Source organism: Salvelinus fontinalis, chromosome 19 (assembly GCF_029448725.1).
Source record: "Salvelinus fontinalis isolate EN_2023a chromosome 19, ASM2944872v1, whole genome shotgun sequence".
NCBI lineage: Eukaryota > Metazoa > Chordata > Actinopteri > Salmoniformes > Salmonidae > Salvelinus > Salvelinus fontinalis.
The window spans coordinates 51,394,718-51,413,888 of record NC_074683.1 but is presented as its reverse complement, the minus strand read 5'-3'; the positions used below and the strand labels follow the sequence as shown (position 1 = coordinate 51,413,888).

Sequence of the window (19,171 nt, the reverse complement as noted above, 5' to 3'; positions counted from 1 at the left end):
TAATGTCAAAGTGGAATTATGTCTTAAGATTTTTTTTTTTTTTTTAACAAATTAATTAAATATGAAAAGCTGAACTTGTCTTGAGTCAATAAGTATTGAACCCCTAGACTAAAATAAAAAGTAATAATAAAAAGTAACACAATAAGAATAAGAATAATGGGGCTATATACAGGGGGTACCGGTACTGAGTCAGTGTGCAGGGGTTTTGGTCCTCTCAGTTGCCGGAGAGGAAGGAAACTGCTCAGGGATTTATCTAAAGTAAAAACTATAAAACATGTGGCAAAGAAATTAACTTTATGTCCTGAATACAAAGCATTATGCTTCGGGAAAATCCAACACAACACATCACTGACTATCACTCTTCATATTTTCAAGCATGGTGGTGGCTGCATCATGGTATGGGTATGCTTGTCATTGACAAGGACTAGGGAGTTTTTGGGGATAAAAAGAAACGGAATAGAACTAAGCACAGTCAAAATCCTAGAGGAAAACCTGGTTCAGTCTGCTTTCCAACATACACTGTGAGATGAATTCACCTCTCAGCAGGACAATAACCTAAAACACAAGGCCAAATCTACACTGGAGTTGCTTACCAAGAAGATATTGAATGTTCCTGAGTGGCCTACTTACAGTTTGACTTAAAAAAAAAAAAATCGGCATGAAAATCTATGACAAGACTTGAAAATGTCTGTCTAGCATTCAACCAACTTGACAAGAGATTGAATAATTTTTTTAAGATGTTAAAATATTGTACAATCCAGGTGTGCAAAGCTCTTAGAGAATTACCCAGAAAGAATCACAGCTATAATCGCTGCCAAAGGTGAATATAACATGTATTGACTCAAGGGTGCAAATACTTATGTAAATTAGATATTTCTGTATTTAATTTTCAATAAATTAGAAAAAATGTCTAAAAACATGTTTTCACTTTGTCATTATGGGGTATTGTGATGTCATTATGAGGTATTGTGACGTCATTATGAGGTATTGTGACGTCATTATGGGGTATTGTGGCGTCATTATGGGGTATTGTGACGTCATTATGGGGTATTGTGACGTCATTATGGGGTATTGTGATGTCATTATGGGTGAGGGGGGAAAAAATCTATGTAATCCATTTTGAATTCATACTATAACACTACAATGTGGAATAAGTCAAGAGGGATGAATACTTTCAGAAGTCAGTGTAAGGGTTGTATTTAAATTCTGTGACCTACGCAATGATGGTCTTGATGACAATGTCCTTAATCTCCTCCCAGATCAGCGTAGTGTCAACTCCCTTCGAGCCTAGGTAGTGCCACAGTGCCTTCAGAGCCCTGACACACGGACACACACGGACACACACGGACACACACGGACACACACGGACACACACGGACACACACGGACACACACGGACACACACACTCATTAGTCCATCTGTCCAATGAAAAAGCCTAGTGACATGCAAACATAAAACACATCCCATCCATTGCTCTCACCACTTGTGTCCCTGGCAGGTCTTGTCACTGTCATTGTTCTGATAGTCAGAGTTCTTCTTGTTCACGCTGTAGTTGGTCAGGTGCATGAACTTGTTGCTAAGGCTTTTCACAGAAGAGGAATACCTACAGCACCCCAAACAACAACCCCAAAATCGGTTATAAAGCATTATAACCTTTCCCGGCTTTAACTGAAGTCACAACCAAAAACGTATGAAGATGATTCGTCGAAACAGGGTCAGGTGACGTACTTGACGCTGGCGAAGCGGACGAGTCCGTCTTGGAAGATGTAAACACGGAGCGGGTCGTAAGACGTCACGTACACATAGATACGGAGGTCAAACTTATTCCCACTGATGAGGTAGGGTTTGTGGAGATACCTGAGAGAGATACAACAAAACAACGTTAGGAAAAAATCTTGAGACAATAGTACGTTGTTATCATAATCCTGTCCAGTTGACTGGTCAATCACACTAGCCTGGTCCCAATGGGCCGAGGCTGGCAAGACTACACAAAGAGACCTGGTCCCAATGGGCCGAGGCTGGCAAGACAACACAAAGAGACCTGGTCCCAATGGGCCGAGGCTGGCAAGACTACACAAAGAGACCTGGTCCCAATGGGCCGAGGCTGGCAAGACAACACAAAGAGACCTGGTCCCAATGGGCCGAGGCTGGCAAGACAACACAAAGAGATCTGGTCCCAATGGGCCGAGGCTGGCAAGACTACACAAACAGACCTGGTCCCAATGGGCCGAGGCTGGCAAGACAACACAAAGAGACCTGGTCCCAATGGGCCGAGGCTGGCAAGACTACACAAACAGACCTGGTCCCAATGGGCCGAGGCTGGCAAGACAACACAAAGAGACCTGGTCCCAATGGGCCGAGGCTGGCAAGACAACACAAACAGATCTGGTCCCAATGGGCCGAGGCTGGCAAGACAACACAAAGAGACCTGGTCCCAATGGGCCGAGGCTGGCAAGACAACACAAAGAGATCTGGTCCCAATGGGCCGAGGCTGGCAAGACAACACAAACAGATCTGGTCCCAATGGGCCGAGGCTGGCAAGACAACACAAAGAGACCTGGTCCCAATGGGCCGAGGCTGGCAAGACAACACAAAGAGATCTGGTCCCAATGGGCCGAGGCTGGCAAGACAACACAAAGAGACCTGGTCCCAATGGGCCGAGGCTGGCAAGACAACACAAAGAGATCTGGTCCCAATGGGCCGAGGCTGGCAAGACTACACAAACAGACCTGGTCCCAATGGGCCGAGGCTGGCAAGACAACACAAACAGATCTGGTCCCAATGGGCCGAGGCTGGCAAGACAACACAAAGAGACCTGGTCCCAATGGGCAGAAGCTGGCAAGACAACACAAAGAGATCTGGTCCCAATGGGCCGAGGCTGGCAAGACAACACAAAGAGACCTGGTCCCAATGGGCCGAGGCTGGCAAGACAACACAAAGAGACCTGGTCCCAATGGGCCGAGGCTGGCAAGACAACACAAAGAGATCTGGTCCCAATGGGCCGAGGCTGGCAAGACAACACAAAGAGACCTGGTCCCAATGGGCCGAGGCTGGCAAGACAACACAAACAGACCTGGTCCCAATGGGCCGAGGCTGGCAAGACAACACAAAGAGATCTGGTCCCAATGGGCCGAGGCTGGCAAGACAACACAAACAGACCTGGTCCCAATGGGTCGAGGCTGGCAAGACAACACAAAGAGACCTGGTCCCAATGGGCCGAGGCTGGCAAGACAACACAAAGAGACCTGGTCCCAATGGGCCGAGGCTGGCAAGACAACACAAAGAGACCTGGTCCCAATGGGCCGAGGCTGGCAAGACAACACAAAGAGACCTGGTCCCAATGGGCCGAGGCTGGCAAGACAACACAAACAGACCTGGTCCCAATGGGCCGAGGCTGGCAAGACAACACAAACAGACCTGGTCCCAATGGGCCGAGGCTGGCAAGACAACACAAACAGATCTGGTCCCAATGGGCCGAGGCTGGCAAGACAACACAAACAGATCTGGTCCCAATGGGCCGAGGCTGGCAAGACAACACAAACAGATCTGGTCCCAATGGGCCGAGGCTGGCAAGACAACACAAACAGATCTGGTCCCAATGGGCCGAGGCTGGCAAGACAACACAAACAGACCTGGTCCCAATGGGCCGAGGCTGGCAAGACAACACAAACAGATCTGGTCCCAATGGGCCGAGGCTGGCAAGACAACACAAACAGATCTGGTCCCAATGGGCCGAGGCTGGCAAGACAACACAAACAGATCTGGTCCCAATGGGCCGAGGCTGGCAAGACAACACAAACAGATCTGGTCCCAATGGGCCGAGGCTGGCAAGACAACACAAACAGATCTGGTCCCAATGGGCCGAGGCTGGCAAGACAACACAAAGAGATCTGGTCCCAATGGGCCGAGGCTGGCAAGACAACACAAACAGATCTGGTCCCAATGGGCCGAGGCTGGCAAGACAACACAAAGAGATCTGGGACTAGGCTACAATCATATTCACACTAGCCTGGTCCCAATGGGCCGAGGCTGGCAAGACAACACAAAGAGATCTGGGACTAGGCTACAATCATATTCACACTAGCCTGGTCCCAATGGGCCGAGGCTGGCAAGACAACACAAAGAGATCTGGGACTAGGCTACAATCATATTCACACTAGCCTGGTCCCAATGGGCCGAGGCTGGCAAGACAACACAAAGAGATCTGGGACTAGGCTACAATAATATTCACACTAGCCTGGTCCCAATGGGCCGAGGCTGGCAAGACAACACAAAGAGACCTGGTCCCAATGGGCCGAGGCTGGCAAGACAACACAAAGAGATCTGGTCCCAATGGGCCGAGGCTGGCAAGACAACGAGGTATTGGGCCGAGGCTGGCAAGACAACACAAACAGACCTGGGACTAGGCTACAATCATATTCACACTAGCCTGGTCCCAATGGGCCGAGGCTGGCAAGACAACACAAAGAGACCTGGTCCCAATGGGCCGAGGCTGGCAAGACAACACAAAGAGACCTGGTCCCAATGGGCCGAGGCTGGCAAGACAACACAAAGAGATCTGGTCCCAATGGGCAGAGGCTGGCAAGACAACACAAAGAGACCTGGTCCCAATGGGCCGAGGCTGGCAAGACAACACAAACAGACCTGGTCCCAATTGGCCGAGGCTGGCAAGACAACACAAAGAGATCTGGTCCCAATGGGCCGAGGCTGGCAAGACAACACAAACAGACCTGGTCCCAATGGGTCGAGGCTGGCAAGACAACACAAAGAGACCTGGTCCCAATGGGCCGAGGCTGGCAAGACAACACAAAGAGACCTGGTCCCAATGGGCCGAGGCTGGCAAGACAACACAAAGAGACCTGGTCCCAATGGGCCGAGGCTGGCAAGACAACACAAAGAGATCTGGTCCCAATGGGCCGAGGCTGGCAAGACAACACAAACAGACCTGGTCCCAATGGGCCGAGGCTGGCAAGACAACACAAACAGACCTGGTCCCAATGGGCCGAGGCTGGCAAGACAACACAAACAGATCTGGTCCCAATGGGCCGAGGCTGGCAAGACAACACAAACAGATCTGGTCCCAATGGGCCGAGGCTGGCAAGACAACACAAACAGATCTGGTCCCAATGGGCCGAGGCTGGCAAGACAACACAAACAGATCTGGTCCCAATGGGCCGAGGCTGGCAAGACAACACAAACAGACCTGGTCCGAATGGGCCGAGGCTGGCAAGACAACACAAACAGATCTGGTCCCAATGGGCCGAGGCTGGCAAGACAACACAAACAGATCTGGTCCCAATGGGCCGAGGCTGGCAAGACAACACAAACAGATCTGGTCCCAATGGGCCGAGGCTGGCAAGACAACACAAACAGATCTGGTCCCAATGGGCCGAGGCTGGCAAGACAACACAAACAGATCTGGTCCCAATGGGCCGAGGCTGGCAAGACAACACAAAGAGATCTGGTCCCAATGGGCCGAGGCTGGCAAGACAACACAAACAGATCTGGTCCCAATGGGCCGAGGCTGGCAAGACAACACAAAGAGATCTGGGACTAGGCTACAATCATATTCACACTAGCCTGGTCCCAATGGGCCGAGGCTGGCAAGACAACACAAAGAGATCTGGGACTAGGCTACAATCATATTCACACTAGCCTGGTCCCAATGGGCCGAGGCTGGCAAGACAACACAAAGAGATCTGGGACTAGGCTACAATCATATTCACACTAGCCTGGTCCCAATGGGCCGAGGCTGGCAAGACAACACAAAGAGATCTGGGACTAGGCTACAATCATATTCACACTAGCCTGGTCCCAATGGGCCGAGGCTGGCAAGACAACACAAAGAGACCTGGTCCCAATGGGCCGAGGCTGGCAAGACAACACAAAGAGATCTGGTCCCAATGGGCCGAGGCTGGCAAGACAACGAGGTATTGGGCCGAGGCTGGCAAGACAACACAAACAGACCTGGGACTAGGCTACAATCATATTCACACTAGCCTGGTCCCAATGGGCCGAGGCTGGCAAGACAACACAAAGAGATCTGGTCCCAATGGGCCGAGGCTGGCAAGACAACACAAACAGACCTGGTCCCAATGGGTCGAGGCTGGCAAGACAACACAAACAGATCTGGGACTAGGCTACAATCATATTCAAACTAGCCTGGTCCCAATGGGCCGAGGTTGGCAAGACAACACAAACAGATCTGGGACTAGGCTACAATCATATTCACACTAGCCTGGTCCCAATGGGCCGAGGCTGGCAAGACAACACAAAGAGATCTGGGACTAGGCTACAATCATATTCACACTAGCCTGGTCCCAATGGGCCGAGGCTGGCAAGACAACACAAAGAGATCTGGGACTAGGCTACAATCATATTCACACTAGCCTGGTCCCAATGGGCCGAGGCTGGCAAGACAACACAAAGAGACCTGGTCCCAATGGGCCGAGGCTGGCAAGACAACACAAACAGATCTGGTCCCAATGGGCCGAGGCTGGCAAGACAACACAAACAGATCTGGTCCCAATGGGCCGAGGCTGGCAAGACAACACAAACAGATCTGGTCCCAATGGGCCGAGGCTGGCAAGACAACACAAAGAGATCTGGTCCCAATGGGCCGAGGCTGGCAAGACAACACAAACAGATCTGGTCCCAATGGGCCGAGGCTGGCAAGACAACACAAAGAGATCTGGGACTAGGCTACAATCATATTCACACTAGCCTGGTCCCAATGGGCCGAGGCTGGCAAGACAACACAAAGAGATCTGGGACTAGGCTACAATCATATTCACACTAGCCTGGTCCCAATGGGCCGAGGCTGGCAAGACAACACAAAGAGATCTGGGACTAGGCTACAATCATATTCACACTAGCCTGGTCCCTATGGGCCGAGGCTGGCAAGACAACACAAAGAGATCTGGGACTAGGCTACAATCATATTCACACTAGCCTGGTCCCAATGGGCCGAGGCTGGCAAGACAACACAAAGAGATCTGGTCCCAATGGGCCGAGGCTGGCAAGACAACACAAAGAGATCTGCGACTAGGCTACAATCATATTCACACTAGCCTGGTCCCAATGGGCCGAGGCTGGCAAGACAACACAAAGAGATCTGGTCCCAATGGGTCGAGGCTGGCAAGACAACACAAACAGACCTGGTCCCAATGGGTCGAGGCTGGCAAGACAACACAAACAGACCTGGTCCCAATGGGTCGAGGCTGGCAAGACAACACAAACAGATCTGGGACTAGGCTACAATCATATTCAAACTAGCCTGGTCCCAATGGGCCGAGGTTGGCAAGACAACACAAACAGATCTGGGACTAGGCTACAATCATATTCACACTAGCCTGGTCCCAATGGGCCGAGGCTGGCAAGACAACACAAAGAGATCTGGGACTAGGCTACAATCATATTCACACTAGCCTGGTCCCAATGGGCCGAGGCTGGCAAGACAACACAAAGAGATCTGGGACTAGGCTACAATCATATTCACACTAGCCTGGTCCCAATGGGCCGAGGCTGGCAAGACAACACAAAGAGACCTGGTCCCAATGGGCCGAGGCTGGCAAGACAACACAAAGAGATCTGGTCCCAATGGGCCGAGGCTGGCAAGACAACGAGGTATTGGGCCGAGGCTGGCAAGACAACACAAACAGACCTGGGACTAGGCTACAATCATATTCACACTAGCCTGGTCCCAATGGGCCGAGGCTGGCAAGACAACACAAAGAGATCTGGTCCCAATGGGCCGAGGCTGGCAAGACAACACAAACAGACCTGGTCCCAATGGGTCGAGGCTGGCAAGACAACACAAACAGATCTGGGACTAGGCTACAATCATATTCAAACTAGCCTGGTCCCAATGGGCCGAGGTTGGCAAGACAACACAAACAGATCTGGGACTAGGCTACAATCATATTCACACTAGCCTGGTCCCAATGGGTCGAGGCTGGCAAGACAACACAAAGAGATCTGGTCCCAATGGGCCGAGGCTGGCAAGACAACACAAACAGACCTGGTCCCAATGGGCCGAGGCTGGCAAGACAACACAAAGAGATCTGGTCCCAATGGGCCGAGGCTGGCAAGACAACACAAAGAGACCTGGTCCCAATGGGCCGAGGCTGGCAAGACAACACAAACAGACCTGGTCCCAATGGGCCGAGGCTGGCAAGACAACACAAAGAGACCTGGTCCCAATGGGCCGAGGCTGGCAAGACAACACAAACAGACCTGGTCCCAATGGGCCGAGGCTGGCAAGAAAACACAAAGAGATCTGGGACTAGGCTACAATCATATTCACACTAGCCTGGTCCCAATGGGCCGAGGCTGGCAAGACAACACAAAGAGACCTGGTCCCAATGGGCCGAGGCTGGCAAGACAACACAAACAGACCTGGTCCCAATGGGTCGAGGCTGGCAAGACAACACAAACAGATCTGGTCCCAATGGGCCGAGGCTGGCAAGACTACACAAACAGACCTGGTCCCAATGGGCCGAGGCTGGCAAGACAACACAAACAGATCTGGTCCCAATGGGCCGAGGCTGGCAAGACAACACAAACAGATCTGGTCCCAATGGGCCGAGGTTGGCAAGACAACACAAACAGATCTGGTCCCAATGGGTCGAGGCTGGCAAGACAACACAAACAGATCTGGTCCCAATGGGCCGAGGCTGGCAAGACAACACAAAGAGATCTGGTCCCAATGGGCCGAGGCTGGCAAGACAACACAAACAGATCTGGTCCCAATGGGCCGAGGCTGGCAAGACAACACAAACAGATCTGGGACTAGGCTACAATCATATTCACACTAGCCTGGTCCCAATGGGCCGAGGCTGGCAAGACAACACAAAGAGATCTGGGACTAGGCTACAATCATATTCACACTAGCCTGGTCCCAATGGGCCGAGGCTGGCAAGACAACACAAAGAGATCTGGGACTAGGCTACAATCATATTCACACTAGCCTGGTCCCAATGGGCCGAGGCTGGCAAGACAACACAAAGAGATCTGGGACTAGGCTACAATCATATTCACACTAGCCTGGTCCCAATGGGCCGAGGCTGGCAAGACAACACAAAGAGACCTGGTCCCAATGGGCCGAGGCTGGCAAGACAACACAAAGAGATCTGGTCCCAATGGGCCGAGGCTGGCAAGACAACGAGGTATTGGGCCGAGGCTGGCAAGACAACACAAACAGACCTGGGACTAGGCTACAATCATATTCACACTAGCCTGGTCCCAATGGGCCGAGGCTGGCAAGACAACACAAAGAGATCTGGTCCCAATGGGCCGAGGCTGGCAAGACAACACAAACAGACCTGGTCCCAATGGGTCGAGGCTGGCAAGACAACACAAACAGATCTGGGACTAGGCTACAATCATATTCAAACTAGCCTGGTCCCAATGGGCCGAGGTTGGCAAGACAACACAAACAGATCTGGGACTAGGCTACAATCATATTCACACTAGCCTGGTCCCAATGGGCCGAGGCTGGCAAGACAACACAAAGAGATCTGGGACTAGGCTACAATCATATTCACACTAGCCTGGTCCCAATGGGCCGAGGCTGGCAAGACAACACAAAGAGATCTGGGACTAGGCTACAATCATATTCACACTAGCCTGGTCCCAATGGGCCGAGGCTGGCAAGACAACACAAAGAGACCTGGTCCCAATGGGCCGAGGCTGGCAAGACAACACAAAGAGATCTGGTCCCAATGGGCCGAGGCTGGCAAGACAACGAGGTATTGGGCCGAGGCTGGCAAGACAACACAAACAGACCTGGGACTAGGCTACAATCATATTCACACTAGCCTGGTCCCAATGGGCCGAGGCTGGCAAGACAACACAAAGAGATCTGGTCCCAATGGGCCGAGGCTGGCAAGACAACACAAACAGACCTGGTCCCAATGGGTCGAGGCTGGCAAGACAACACAAACAGATCTGGGACTAGGCTACAATCATATTCAAACTAGCCTGGTCCCAATGGGCCGAGGCTGGCAAGACTACACAAACAGACCTGGTCCCAATGGGCCGAGGCTGGCAAGACAACACAAACAGACCTGGTCCCAATGGGCCGAGGCTGGCAAGACAACACAAACAGACCTGGTCCCAATGGGCCGAGGCTGGCAAGACAACACAAACAGACCTGGTCCCAATGGGCCGAGGCTGGCAAGACAACACAAACAGACCTGGTCCCAATGGGCCGAGGCTGGCAAGACAACACAAACAGATCTGGTCCCAATGGGCCGAGGCTGGCAAGACAACACAAACAGATCTGGTCCCAATGGGCCGAGGCTGGCAAGACAACACAAACAGATCTGGTCCCAATGGGCCGAGGCTGGCAAGACAACACAAACAGATCTGGTCCCAATGGGCCGAGGCTGGCAAGACTACACAAACAGACCTGGTCCCAATGGGCCGAATCTGGCAAGACAACACAAACAGATCTGGTCCCAATGGGCCGAGGCTGGCAAGACAACACAAACAGATCTGGTCCCAATGGGCCGAGGCTGGCAAGACAACACAAACAGATCTGGTCCCAATGGGTCGAGGCTGGCAAGACAACACAAACAGATCTGGTCCCAATGGGCCGAGGCTGGCAAGACAACACAAACAGATCTGGTCCCAATGGGCCGAGGCTGGCAAGACAACACAAAGAGATCTGGTCCCAATGGGCCGAGGCTGGCAAGACAACACAAAGAGATCTGGTCCCAATGGGCCGAGGCTGGCAAGACAACACAAAGAGATCTGGTCCCAATGGGCCGAGGCTGGCAAGACAACACAAACAGATCTGGTCCCAATGGGCCGAGGCTGGCAAGACAACACAAAGAGATCTGGGACTAGGCTACAATCATATTCACACTAGCCTGGTCCCAATGGGCCGAGGCTGGCAAGACAACACAAAGAGATCTGGGACTAGGCTACAATCATATTCACACTAGCCTGGTCCCAATGGGCCGAGGCTGGCAAGACAACACAAAGAGATCTGGGACTAGGCTACAATCATATTCACACTAGCCTGGTCCCAATGGGCCGAGGCTGGCAAGACAACACAAAGAGATCTGGGACTAGGCTACAATCATATTCACACTAGCCTGGTCCCAATGGGCCGAGGCTGGCAAGACAACACAAAGAGACCTGGTCCCAATGGGCCGAGGCTGGCAAGACAACACAAAGAGATCTGGTCCCAATGGGCCGAGGCTGGCAAGACAACGAGGTATTGGGCCGAGGCTGGCAAGACAACACAAACAGACCTGGGACTAGGCTACAATCATATTCACACTAGCCTGGTCCCAATGGGCCGAGGCTGGCAAGACAACACAAAGAGATCTGGTCCCAATGGGCCGAGGCTGGCAAGACAACACAAACAGACCTGGTCCCAATGGGTCGAGGCTGGCAAGACAACACAAACAGATCTGGGACTAGGCTACAATCATATTCAAACTAGCCTGGTCCCAATGGGCCGAGGTTGGCAAGACAACACAAACAGATCTGGGACTAGGCTACAATCATATTCACACTAGCCTGGTCCCAATGGGCCGAGGCTGGCAAGACAACACAAAGAGATCTGGGACTAGGCTACAATCATATTCACACTAGCCTGGTCCCAATGGGCCGAGGCTGGCAAGACAACACAAAGAGATCTGGGACTAGGCTACAATCATATTCACACTAGCCTGGTCCCAATGGGCCGAGGCTGGCAAGACAACACAAAGAGACCTGGTCCCAATGGGCCGAGGCTGGCAAGACAACACAAAGAGATCTGGTCCCAATGGGCCGAGGCTGGCAAGACAACGAGGTATTGGGCCGAGGCTGGCAAGACAACACAAACAGACCTGGGACTAGGCTACAATCATATTCACACTAGCCTGGTCCCAATGGGCCGAGGCTGGCAAGACAACACAAAGAGATCTGGTCCCAATGGGCCGAGGCTGGCAAGACAACACAAACAGACCTGGTCCCAATGGGTCGAGGCTGGCAAGACAACACAAACAGATCTGGGACTAGGCTACAATCATATTCAAACTAGCCTGGTCCCAATGGGCCGAGGTTGGCAAGACAACACAAACAGATCTGGGACTAGGCTACAATCATATTCACACTAGCCTGGTCCCAATGGGTCGAGGCTGGCAAGACAACACAAAGAGATCTGGTCCCAATGGGCCGAGGCTGGCAAGACAACACAAACAGACCTGGTCCCAATGGGCCGAGGCTGGCAAGACAACACAAAGAGATCTGGTCCCAATGGGCCGAGGCTGGCAAGACAACACAAAGAGACCTGGTCCCAATGGGCCGAGGCTGGCAAGACAACACAAACAGACCTGGTCCCAATGGGCCGAGGCTGGCAAGACAACACAAAGAGACCTGGTCCCAATGGGCCGAGGCTGGCAAGACAACACAAACAGACCTGGTCCCAATGGGCCGAGGCTGGCAAGAAAACACAAAGAGATCTGGGACTAGGCTACAATCATATTCACACTAGCCTGGTCCCAATGGGCCGAGGCTGGCAAGACAACACAAAGAGACCTGGTCCCAATGGGCCGAGGCTGGCAAGACAACACAAACAGACCTGGTCCCAATGGGTCGAGGCTGGCAAGACAACACAAACAGATCTGGGACTAGGCTACAATCATATTCAAACTAGCCTGGTCCCAATGGGCCGAGGTTGGCAAGACAACACAAACAGATCTGGGACTAGGCTACAATCATATTCACACTAGCCTGGTCCCAATGGGCCGAGGCTGGCAAGACAACACAAAGAGATCTGGGACTAGGCTACAATCATATTCACACTAGCCTGGTCCCAATGGGCCGAGGCTGGCAAGACAACACAAAGAGATCTGGGACTAGGCTACAATCATATTCACACTAGCCTGGTCCCAATGGGCCGAGGCTGGCAAGACAACACAAAGAGATCTGGGACTAGGCTACAATCATATTCACACTAGCCTGGTCCCAATGGGCCGAGGCTGGCAAGACAACACAAAGAGACCTGGTCCCAATGGGCCGAGGCTGGCAAGACAACACAAAGAGATCTGGTCCCAATGGGCCGAGGCTGGCAAGACAACGAGGTATTGGGCCGAGGCTGGCAAGACAACACAAACAGACCTGGGACTAGGCTACAATCATATTCACACTAGCCTGGTCCCAATGGGCCGAGGCTGGCAAGACAACACAAAGAGATCTGGTCCCAATGGGCCGAGGCTGGCAAGACAACACAAACAGACCTGGTCCCAATGGGTCGAGGCTGGCAAGACAACACAAACAGATCTGGGACTAGGCTACAATCATATTCAAACTAGCCTGGTCCCAATGGGCCGAGGTTGGCAAGACAACACAAACAGATCTGGGACTAGGCTACAATCATATTCACACTAGCCTGGTCCCAATGGGCCGAGGCTGGCAAGACAACACAAAGAGATCTGGGACTAGGCTACAATCATATTCACACTAGCCTGGTCCCAATGGGCCGAGGCTGGCAAGACAACACAAAGAGATCTGGGACTAGGCTACAATCATATTCACACTAGCCTGGTCCCAATGGGCCGAGGCTGGCAAGACAACACAAAGAGACCTGGTCCCAATGGGCCGAGGCTGGCAAGACAACACAAAGAGATCTGGTCCCAATGGGCCGAGGCTGGCAAGACAACGAGGTATTGGGCCGAGGCTGGCAAGACAACACAAACAGACCTGGGACTAGGCTACAATCATATTCACACTAGCCTGGTCCCAATGGGCCGAGGCTGGCAAGACAACACAAAGAGATCTGGTCCCAATGGGCCGAGGCTGGCAAGACAACACAAACAGACCTGGTCCCAATGGGTCGAGGCTGGCAAGACAACACAAACAGATCTGGGACTAGGCTACAATCATATTCAAACTAGCCTGGTCCCAATGGGCCGAGGTTGGCAAGACAACACAAACAGATCTGGGACTAGGCTACAATCATATTCACACTAGCCTGGTCCCAATGGGTCGAGGCTGGCAAGACAACACAAAGAGATCTGGTCCCAATGGGCCGAGGCTGGCAAGACAACACAAACAGACCTGGTCCCAATGGGCCGAGGCTGGCAAGACAACACAAAGAGATCTGGTCCCAATGGGCCGAGGCTGGCAAGACAACACAAAGAGACCTGGTCCCAATGGGCCGAGGCTGGCAAGACAACACAAACAGACCTGGTCCCAATGGGCCGAGGCTGGCAAGACAACACAAAGAGACCTGGTCCCAATGGGCCGAGGCTGGCAAGACAACACAAACAGACCTGGTCCCAATGGGCCGAGGCTGGCAAGAAAACACAAAGAGATCTGGGACTAGGCTACAATCATATTCACACTAGCCTGGTCCCAATGGGCCGAGGCTGGCAAGACAACACAAAGAGACCTGGTCCCAATGGGCCGAGGCTGGCAAGACAACACAAACAGACCTGGTCCCAATGGGTCGAGGCTGGCAAGACAACACAAACAGATCTGGGACTAGGCTACAATCATATTCAAACTAGCCTGGTCCCAATGGGCCGAGGTAGGCAAGACAACACAAACAGATCTGGGACTAGGCTACAATCATATTCACACTAGCCTGGTCCCAATGGGCCGAGGCTGGCAAGACAACACAAAGAGATCTGGGACTAGGCTACAATCATATTCACACTAGCCTGGTCCCAATGGGCCGAGGCTGGCAAGACAACACAAAGAGATCTGGGACTAGGCTACAATCATATTCACACTAGCCTGGTCCCAATGGGCCGAGGCTGGCAAGACAACACAAAGAGACCTGGTCCCAATGGGCCGAGGCTGGCAAGACAACACAAAGAGATCTGGTCCCAATGGGCCGAGGCTGGCAAGACAACGAGGTATTGGGCCGAGGCTGGCAAGACAACACAAACAGACCTGGGACTAGGCTACAATCATATTCACACTAGCCTGGTCCCAATGGGCCGAGGCTGGCAAGACAACACAAAGAGATCTGGTCCCAATGGGCCGAGGCTGGCAAGACAACACAAACAGACCTGGTCCCAATGGGTCGAGGCTGGCAAGACAACACAAACAGATCTGGGACTAGGCTACAATCATATTCAAACTAGCCTGGTCCCAATGGGCCGAGGTTGGCAAGACAACACAAACAGATCTGGGACTAGGCTACAATCATATTCACACTAGCCTGGTCCCAATGGGTGGAGGCTGGCAAGACAACACAAAGAGATCTGGTCCCAATGGGCCGAGGCTGGCAAGACAACACAAACAGACCTGGTCCCAATGGGCCGAGGCTGGCAAGACAACACAAAGAGACCTGGTCCCAATGGGCCGAGGCTGGCAAGACAACACAAACAGACCTGGTCCCAATGGGCCGAGGCTGGCAAGACAACACAAAGAGATCTGGTCCCAATGGGCCGAGGCTGGCAAGACAACACAAAGAGACCTGGTCCCAATGGGCCGAGGCTGGCAAGACAACACAAACAGACCTGGTCCCAATGGGCCGAGGCTGGCAAGACAACACAAAGAGACCTGGTCCCAATGGGCCGAGGCTGGCAAGACAACACAAACAGACCTGGTCCCAATGGGCCGAGGCTGGCAAGAAAACACAAAGAGATCTGGGACTAGGCTACAATCATATTCACACTAGCCTGGTCCCAATGGGCCGAGGCTGGCAAGACAACACAAAGAGACCTGGTCCCAATGGGCCGAGGCTGGCAAGACAACACAAAGAGAGCTGGTCCCAATGGGCCGAGGCTGGCAAGACAACACAAAGAGATCTGGGACTAGGCTACAATCATATTCACACTAGCCTGGTCCCAATGGGTCGAGGCTGGCAAGACAACACAAAGAGATCTGGGACTAGGCTACAATCATATTCACACTAGCCTGGTCCCAATGGGCAGAAGCTGGCAAGACAAGACAAAGAGATCTGGGACTAGGCTACAATCATATTCACACTAGCCTGGTCCCAATGGGCAGAAGCTGGCAAGACAACACAAAGAGATCTGGGACTAGGCTACAATCATATTCACACTAGCCTGGTCCCAATGGGCAGAAGCTGGCAAGACAACAAAAAGAGATCTGGTCCCAATGGGCCGAGGCTGGCAAGACAACACAAACAGACCTGGTCCCAATGGGCCGAGGCTGGCAAGACAACACAAAGAGACCTGGTCCCAATGGGCCGAGGCTGGCAAGACAACACAAAGAGATCTGGTCCCAATGGGGCGAGGCTGGCAAGACAACACAAACAGATCTGGGACTAGGCTACAATCATATTCACACTAGCCTGGTCCCAATGGGCCGAGGCTGGAAAGACAACACAAAGAGACCTGGTCCCAATGGGCCGAGTCTGGCAAGACAACACAAAGAGATCTGGTCCCAATGGGCCGAGGCTGGCAAGACAACACAAACAGACCTGGTCCCAATGGGTCGAGGCTGGCAAGACAACACAAAGAGATCTGGTCCCAATGGGCCGAGGCTGGCAAGACAACACAAAGAGATCTGGTCCCAATGGGCCGAGGCTGGCAAGACAACACAAACAGACCTGGTCCCAATGGGCCGAGGCTGGCAAGACAACACAAAGAGACCTGGTCCCAATGGGCCGAGGCTGGCAAGACAACACAAAGAGACCTGGTCCCAATGGGCAGAGGCTGGCAAGACAACACAAAGAGATCTGGTCCCAATGGGCCGAGGCCGGCAAGACAACACAAAGAGACCTGGTCCCAATGGGCCGAGGCTGGCAAACAGATCTGGTCCCAATGGGCCGAGGCTGGCAAGACAACACAAAGAGATCTGGGACTAGGCTACAATCATATTCACACTAGCCTGGTCCCAATGGGCCGAGGCTGGCAAGACAACACAAAGAGATCTGGGACCAATGGGCCGAGCCTGGCAAGACAACACAAAGAGACCTGGTCCCAATGGGCCGAGGCTGGCAAGACAACACAAAGAGATCTGGGACTAGGCTACAATCATATTCACACTAGCCTGGTCCCAATGGGCCGAGGCTGGCAAGACAACACAAAGAGATCTGGGACTAGGCTACAATCATATTCACACTAGCCTGGTCCCAATGGGCAGAAGCTGGCAAGACAACACAAACAGATCTGGGACCAGGCTGGGCAGAAGCTGGCAAGACAACACAAACAGATCTGGGACCAGGCTGGGCAGAAGCTGGCAAGACAACACAAACAGATCTGGGACCAGGCTGGGCAGAAGCTGGCAAGACAACACAAACAGATCTGGGACCAGGCTGGGCAGAAGCTGGCAAGACAACACAAACAGATCTGGGACCAGGCTGGGCAGAAGCTGGCAAGACAACACAAACAGATCTGGGACCAGGCTACAATCATATTCACACTAGAAGAAGTGTTTGTCATTCTCAGGCAGCGGACGTACTTCTGCACTAGGAGCGGTCTCTTGCGTGGCATCTGACTCCACTTGTGAATAACCTGGATCCCAATACCCCGAGCAGACGCAGGCTACAGGAGAGAGAGGAGGAGGAAATTCACCATGAGAGGGATTTCTACTATGTTATTACATTGAACAAGACTAAAAGCTTGTCTCACTCTACATACAGTACTAATACACATCCCAATACGTCCCCTTCAGAAGACACACCCAGTCTATGTTCCCAATGCCACCCTATTCCCTAATAGTGCACTACGTTAGACCAGAGCCCTATGGCACCCTATTCCCTATATATAGTGCACTAGTTTAGACCAGAGCCCTATAGAACCCTATTCCCTATATATAGTGCACTAGTTTAGACCAGAGCCCTATGGAACCCTATTCCCTATATATAGTGCACTACTTTAGACCAGAGCCCTATGGAACCTTATTCCCTATATATAGTGCACTACTTTAGACCAGAGCCCTATGGAACCCTTTTCCCTATATAGTGCACTAATTTAGATCAGAGCCCTATGGAACTCTTTTCCCTATATAGTGCACTACTTTAGATCAGAGCCCTATGGAACTCTTTTCCCTATATAGTGCACTACTTTTGGCTATTTCAGACACAGCCTCAATTTTAAGTCTACTATCCACCTACCGGTTTGATGATCCATTTCTGCCTGCAACCACTGTCATCCCAGGCCTTCTTCAGCAGCTTGACGTCCTGAGGAAGAACGAAGGAGCGAGGGAAGAAACTGAACTCCCTCTTACCAAACTGAGCCTGCATCTTAGACAGGTTCCTCCACAGACGGTCCTTACGGCCGATCTGGAACGAGCCGGGGAAGTGGTTCAACTGAAAAGGAGACAGAGAGAAAGAGACAGAGAAAGAGCGAGAGAGACAGGGAGAGAGACAGAGAGAGAATTAACAAAAAAAACAGAGCAAACTAGAATGCTATTTGGCCCTAAGCAGAATACCTGACCACTGTGACTGACCCAAACTTAAGGAAAGCTTTGACTATGTACAGACTCAGTGAGCATAGCCTTGCTATTGAGAAAGGCCGCCGTAGGCAGACATGGCTCTCAAGAGAAGACAGGCTATGTGCTCACTGCCCACAAAATGAGGTGGAAACTGAGCTGCACTTCCTAACCTCCTGCCCAATGTATGACCATATTAGAGACACATATTTCCCTCAGATCACACAGATCCACAAAGAATTCAAAAACAAACCCGATTTTGATCAACTCCCATATCTACTGGGTGAAATTCCACAGTGTGACATCACAAAAACAAGATGTGTGACCTGTTGCCACAAGAAAAGGGCAACCAGTGAAGAACAAACACCATTGTAAATACAACCCATATTTATGTTGATTTATTTTCCCTTTTGTACTTGAACTATTTGTACATTGTTACAACACTGTATATAGACATACTATTACATTTGTAATGTCTTTATTCTTTTGGAACTTTTGTGAGTATAATGTTTACTGTTAATTTTTTATTGTTTATTTCACTTTTGTTAATTATATATTTCACTTGCTTTGGCAATGTACACACATGTTTCCCCATGTCAATAAAGCCCCTTGAGAGAGATGAACAGTCAGGCAAATCACAGCTCAATTAAAACCAACAAAAATAAGCAGAAAGATAGTAATGAATAGCATTATTTGGCTGGAACAGGGCTCCGGACTAACAGGTGGTGGTGCCATGTTTTAGCAGCGTCACATAACAGAAATATATTTTGAATCTTCCTTAAAGTCATTCACAGTGATTTATTAAAAGGAATCGAATAG

The 19,171-nt window shown here is 51.7% G+C and overlaps 1 protein-coding gene across 2 annotated transcripts in view; it reads right to left on the bottom strand.

Annotated features, from left to right (window-relative positions):
- Positions 1-19,171, bottom strand: part of ttll4 (tubulin tyrosine ligase-like family, member 4) — a 58,609-nt gene that overhangs the window by 14,195 nt on the left and 25,243 nt on the right. For both annotated transcript variants that reach the window (XM_055871914.1, XM_055871915.1), the window contains exons 7-11: positions 18,036-18,230; positions 17,381-17,463; positions 1,730-1,858; positions 1,482-1,604; positions 1,218-1,316 (exon numbers count right to left, since the gene is read on the bottom strand). In XM_055871914.1, coding sequence (XP_055727889.1) covers positions 1,218-1,316; positions 1,482-1,604; positions 1,730-1,858; positions 17,381-17,463; positions 18,036-18,230 — 629 coding nt within the window. The remainder of the gene's footprint in view (positions 1-1,217; positions 1,317-1,481; positions 1,605-1,729; positions 1,859-17,380; positions 17,464-18,035; positions 18,231-19,171) is intronic.